This window comes from Pyxicephalus adspersus, chromosome 2 (assembly GCF_032062135.1).
Source record: "Pyxicephalus adspersus chromosome 2, UCB_Pads_2.0, whole genome shotgun sequence".
NCBI classification, from domain to species: domain Eukaryota; kingdom Metazoa; phylum Chordata; class Amphibia; order Anura; family Pyxicephalidae; genus Pyxicephalus; species Pyxicephalus adspersus.
This window is the reverse complement of record NC_092859.1, coordinates 125,285,129-125,291,951: the sequence shown is the minus strand read 5'-3', so window position 1 is coordinate 125,291,951 and position 6,823 is coordinate 125,285,129. Positions and strand designations below refer to the sequence as shown.

The 6,823-nt window shown below is 33.7% G+C and overlaps 1 protein-coding gene across 2 annotated transcripts in view; it reads left to right on the top strand.

Annotated features, from left to right (window-relative positions):
* Positions 1-731: 731 nt before the first annotated feature.
* Positions 732-6,823, top strand: part of CHRNA7 (cholinergic receptor nicotinic alpha 7 subunit) — a 94,810-nt gene continuing 88,718 nt past the window's right edge. The window contains exons 1-2 of one of the 2 annotated variants that reach the window (XM_072402304.1): positions 732-1,184; positions 1,429-1,568. In XM_072402304.1, coding sequence (XP_072258405.1) covers positions 1,130-1,184; positions 1,429-1,568 — 195 coding nt within the window. In that variant the 5' untranslated portion in view covers positions 732-1,129. Of the gene's footprint in view, positions 1,185-1,390; positions 1,569-6,823 lie in introns of both variants that reach the window. The other variant, XM_072402305.1, reaches the window with a different exon arrangement.

Genomic DNA, 6,823 nt, shown 5'->3' with positions numbered 1-6,823 from the left:
CAACATTTTATGCAGGGTTAGATATAAAATAAGGGTTAAATAGGGGTTACAAAAGACAGACAAGAGCAAACAATAGCATAGGAGGAGAAGACTCTACCCACAAGAGCTTACAATCTAAGAGAATATACACATATTATTATTCTACACAAATAAAATATTTATTCTTTCTAAACTATTAATGTTAGAGTCTAGAATACATATACACATATACATAATAAATATATATAATGTTATTGACATCTATCTGTATTTCCACATACATATTTATCAATAAATATCATAAAAACACAAAATATACATCTTTATGTAAAAGATATATATATATATATATTACTTAAAAAAATATATATATATATTTATTTATTTATTTATTACTATTATAAAAAAGAGAGAGATAGAGGTAGAGAGTGCAATTTCATGTACTGATCATAGATAACCTACCATTTTATGTATAATTTATATCATTTATGAGCTATGAACTATGATGTGTAAGGATAATAATACAATGTGCAGTATATATCTTCTAAAATACATGTGTGCTATGTTGCTGCATTGCACTGCACACCCTGTAGCCCATGCCATGTGCTGGCAATCCATGGGTCTGGCAGGTTGTTCCAGCAGGGAAGGGGTTAAGGAGGGGCACCATTCAGGCTGCTGCTGCTGTTCTGCCTCCTCCTCGCCTGGGTAGCTCTCAGATGCTATATAATACAGTAACATGAGCAGAGCTCAGACTGAGATAGGGAATCACAAGTCAGCTTCACGTGGAGAGGATCTGTATGGAGCCATTCCCTTCTTACCAAGTGCCAGGACTGAGCCTCTGCCAAGGGGAGTGATCAGAAGCAGGAATATGAAACTACCAGGATCCCCCCAATAAATAAAATCCATCACCCCAATAAGCCATGGAGAGACTCCCTTGATCCCTAATATTAGTTATTGGCAGGCTGTGATCCCTTGCACTTTCCCAGCTGTCACCATCCTCTGACTTGGCACATCCTCATCCAGCCTGCTTTATCCTGGGGGTGCAGAGATCTCCCTGTGCACCCAGCACATCATCCAGGACTCTGTTTATTCTGCTCGGATCATAAACTTTTTCCCCCAGCTGAAGACCTCCTTGTGCCATTCTCATACAATGGGAGCTGGGGAGTTCAGTGTGTGGATGATTTTAGCATTCAGCCTGATACACGGTAAATTGATCTCACCATCATCCCTGCATTCCACCCTAATAATCTCTATCAGCTAACCTTCCATTCTATGTGCACATATTAAACAATGGCTGTGTATGTTGTACCCTGACCATTGCATAGTGATACTGAGATGCTTGTGTATTGAAATCACTTGCTGTATTCCTAGGAAATATTGATACACTGCCCATGTTACTGTGTATTGACAGATTGCAGAGTGAGTGCTGATCATGCTTTTCTCTTGAAGTGTCCTTGCAAGGAGAGTACCAGAGAAAGCTCTACAAGGAATTACTGAAGAATTATAATCCTCTGGAGAGACCAGTAGCCAATGATTCCCATCCTCTTACTGTCTACTTTGGAATGAATCTGATGCAGATCATGGATGTGGTAAGTAAAATGACTTTTATGCCAGTGTTTATGGCAACCTGCTTTATATGCAGAAGGGGTTCCTGAGATGGGGGGTCAAAGGAGGACAGAAACTCATCTATGATCCATTTTTGGAATAATGTTTGGGCTACAATCCTGCATTAATATGCACATGTTGTTAAAATGTAGCTTTTATTCGCTGAGCTTGGAAAGAGATCACAATGCTTATAGATCCCAAGTGCATTTCTGTGTAAGCTTGCTTAATGTTGAATTTAGTTGCTAATGTAAGCAATGTGCAACACACCAGTTTATACATTGCATAAACCTACCCTGTGTCACATGTTGAAGCGAGCTCTCATTGATGGAGTTTAGTTTTAATGGCTCAAGTTGGTCATGTTGGAAACAAGTGTTTTCAACCTCTAGATTTTAAATGTGTCTGTTGTAATATTGAGAGGTCTTAAACTATACTTAGTGTTTTGTCAAACCATTTCAGAAATGTTATGCTTGAACATTTGAAACATGTATAACCACTAGAAGCAAACAATGCCCATGGCTTGTGTTAACCTATTTCTATATAGTGAAATACATCAGAATGATCCACAACATCATGAATGATTGGAGAGCCAACCAAATCATTAAGTCCATACAGAAATCATGCACCTTGGTTTTCTTAAATAGTAGCAATGCATAATGTGTACTGGTATATGTAAAGTATCTTATGGAAGTGGTAACTATGTTCACCTAATTGGTCTTAAAATGTCATGCAATTTGTGAATTTATAGAACAAATAGTAAATATATTGTATACCTAAATATACAACCTAAACTATAATAATTGCATTTTATTCAATTGTGACATTCTGACAATTGCAGGTATCAGCATTTAACACATACAATTTGTATATTGGAGTTTCCAAATTTAAAAGAATTTGGCTTGCCCCTTGTGTTATCTTATTTGTATGCTATATTTAAATGTCTTAAATATTAAGTTTAAACTGTTATAAATCTATGTTTTCTTTAATTTATTATACTATTATATATATTATAGGAATACATAATTGTTGCCCTAATTTAGTTTTCCCAATGGATTAGAGTAAGTTCCATAGGCCTGGCCAATATTGTCAATATAGTATGTGATATAAAGATAATAACATACAAAAACTACTGATTATAAAGTTGCTTCTAAAGGTCAATCCACTTACAACTCATGGTCAATGTTTATGAAATACATGGCATGAAGAAGTTCTCTTAGGAACTCCAGTTGTTTTTTAGTATCTCACATGTTCTGCACATTATTTCTCTTCCTGTTGGATGTTTGATGTATTTTCAGGAATGGAGAAGAAGGAATAGGAATACCAATTTTGTTGTAGAACCAACTAAATCTTTAAAGGGAACGATATGGGAACTAGGAACTATGGCTGTATGAGATAAAGGTAGCCAGTGCAAGATTCAGTCCACCAGATTCATCCAGTTGCTGAAATTTTACTCTCGGGTGGACTGATTATTTCTTTTTGAGGGTTGTGGTGTAAAGTACTTCTGCCTTACATACATTTATAGTGCTTATGATATTTAGGTATGTTTCATTACATCCCACATTACTACAAACCATAATGTTTCTGTAGCTAGTGGTCAAGTGGTCAAGGTTTCTGTTAAGTTTGCTGAACTTTATCAAGGTGAAAGTTTTTGTTTCATTGTTAGTTATATAAACTATAGTTAATATGAACCTAATACTGAGCAATATCAGTAAATTATTATAATTTTCATCTTTGTGACAAGTCATTAATAAATCCATGGTAAAAATGTATGTGTATGCACAGAAGTTCAGCTGTTCCATTTATATAGATCAATGTATTGTTTTACATGAGTACAAAGAAAACCAAAAACTTATAAGGACTCAACTACATTGGTATTCCTTCATTTGCAAATGCTAAACCCTGTGGATTATTAAAGCTCCTGATGTTGCATATGTATTCGCATAGGGTATGATCCTTAGTTCAAAGAAATCAAAATAGGAGTAACATTATCAAACATTAGTTTGTTTGACATCATGAACTTTTATTTGTCTGAGAACAGAAATGTAAAAGTACTGAGAGGTAGTTTATAAAAATAAAAAAAGCTTCACTGGAGAAGAGATCATTTGTGGTACCAAAGAGTTATTAATATAGAGTGCCTCATCTCGAGCATTTGTGCTAAATTGTACAGGACATAGTTTTATTCTAGGAAATGTTATAACTAGCTGGAATATAGACACCACCTGGACCTGATTTAAAAATGTTTGACACTTCTTCTATTAATGGCAGTTGGAGCTAGATTCTTTTGACTTTCCTTTTTACTTTTTCTCTACCCCTTTAGTCTTTATATTCAATTATTAAAATGTTAATTGCAAAGAAAGGAAAAACATTCAGAAAAGGTTTTGGAGTTTGCAATTCATACTGGACTATGTGCATTCTCAATGTTCATCCTTTTAGTATCACCAGATTAAATGTATTGCGGTAATAGGTCTTGGGGTTAGGACAGCTATTTTGAGCCCCTTAAATTCTTTACCGTGTCTCCCAATTTGTTTTCAATGTTCTTTTCTTGGATTACATGCTTCACAAGAATGTAAAAAAAATAAAACATTGTATTAAAGGATAATGTGAAACATCTGTAAAGTGTAACATTTTTGTTTTAAAATTAGATACAGATTTACTTTAGGCTAACAGGTTAATATGATAATCATGATCATGATAACATGATTTGGCAAGCATTAATGTGGGAACACTTGTGAAAATTATGATACATTTGATAAATGATATGCAGATCTTTTGGAGATGGTTTTTGAGCCCTTGGATAATGTGGAAACACAAAAGTTTCAAGAAAATATTGAAAGAAAGTTATGTTATTTTTAAAATAAAATTTGCACACAACATTCATTTGATCATGGCATGACAAGTAACGCTGTTGTTTTCCTTATTAGCATTTCAGTATTTTGTTTGAAAAGATTACTAGAGAGAACACTTTCATTGTCCTAGAATTTTGCTGCAGACATTAGTCATATCGTATCTTAGGTACAGCAATAGTCCTTCAATATTTCATCATAGGTTGGCACTTAAATTTCTTCTTGGTATCTAATTTTCAATATGCACAGCTGTTTAATTATTTTTACTGTATATATTAAAATATAAATCAATAAAAATATAAACCGAGGTACCTGCTTTTACCTGAAAAACAGGAAAATGACTATAATTATATGGCACAAAATGTGCCCATTTCAATAGAAACAACAATAAACAATAATCAACAGAAATACCTATAAAAATAGTGTGAATAAATTCACCAATGGTATATTTTTGTACAATATTTATTTTTCCTAAAACAAAAACAAAAGTATTTTTTACTTTTGAGCTGGATATGATGGGCCACGTGTTGGTAAATTATCTTTTGTGAATTTTTGTTGGTCACCAATAAATGGTGCTGTGTCCTCATGTAAAATGTGTAACAAACTCTAATAACCCATAGATGGCAAGAGTTTGTTACACATCTTACTGCACCATCTAGTGGTGTGACCCTAGTATAAGCTGAGATTCTTATCTAATGGCATTTAAAAAATGTTGATTTATATTCAAGTATTTACAGTACGTGTGTTAGATGGTTGACACAACACATAAAAAAGAACTTAAATCTGTTATTTCTAAGGCTTGTAAAAGACTTTATAAGGTGTATGTATAGATAACAACAAAAAAGAGTACACCTCTTCAAAGCATACATTCCCAACCTGTTTATCTTTTACTTTTTTTTTAACAGATTATTTTTTACTCGGGTGGTTATGATGGCTTATGATGGGTCACTTGTTCATAAATGATATTCGTGCTTTGTTGTTGGCTACCAGTAGATAATGGTGTGTCCTTCTATAAAGTGTTAGGAAGAGTTTGTATTTTACAGCTGTGATCTGTCAAATAGGAGACAAATCCAGTTCCAGGGAATTCTTTTTCTAATGGCATTTTCAGGTCAAAAAATTTTTGGTTTATACTTGGGAATATTTTTATTGTAATGTATGTTGTATTCTACATTAGGAGAATCTTTTTTGTAAGGTTTCTTCTTTGCCCAAGTTAATAGAATAAGCTATAAATTAGCTAGAATAAATGGTGAATGGAGTTGTGGGATGCCATGAGACTTTCACATACATTTCTGTTTTATTGGCCTTATGTAATACATTGATGCTATTAGGCTATTATGGTAATGTTAGATATTTTTTGTAATATAACTAACTGTTTCTTTTGAAGATAAACTGGAATTAGGAATGTCTCTTTCCTCTCCCTTCCATTCTCTATTGAAATAACCATGTTTTCTTAGGGCATCAAGTTATGTGTGTTTTTGGAAAGACCTTTTTGAGGAAAGATCTTTTGGTGGTTGGATTTGTGCCTACAAACCTATCCACTATATAATGTTTAATTTAGGTTTGTAAAGCTTTAACTCTGATCTCCAGAAATGTAAACAAAATAGTTAATGCAGCTATGTGGCCAATAACAATACTAAAATGCATGTGCTTGAAAGTTTATTGAATGTCTATGGAAGTGGTTTAGCAGCAAACCAACCTAGGATACTGTATTGTGTTTCTGAAAAACTGCAGCACAACCACGCAAACACCTGCAAATTAAAGGGATTTGATCCACTCTCTTTAGTTTAAATGACATTCTGTGCTTTAGGGGGTTTAGTTCTGATCCAAAGCATTGATCTGTAGCAGCACTGTTTAGAATAGCTCCCATCAAAACATAGCCTTAGTCTAGGAATGCAGATGGAAGGATATAGAGACTGAGTAAAAAAATTATCCACTCAAAACGATTGTGTGAATATTAACCTTAAGTAAACAATCATGTTAAAGCACAAGACTTGGCAAGGTTTAAAGTAAGCAAGACTTTGCTTTTCACATTATTGCATTAATAAAGTTAATATTCATAGAATTTTTTAAGAAGCTTCTCAACTTCATTTGTAAATTGGTCTTACTGAGTTGCTGTGTCATTTTCTTAGATGTGATTAATTGGGTTTTCTTTGAAAATAGATTCTCTACCACATTTACTAGGTTAAAGCACAACCAAATTCATTGAGGTGAGCTTCCTCGCAGCATACTTGCCGATTTTGCCACATTCAGTACCTGCCTGCTGGTTTAAGGACAGTATATGTGTTCTGCCAGTTCATGTTTTTTGAGATTAGGTATATGTTCATTTTATATTACAAAATAAGATGATAAATCCAGGAAAAGGTCACGTATGGCATTTGATGTTATTTTGCATGTATGCA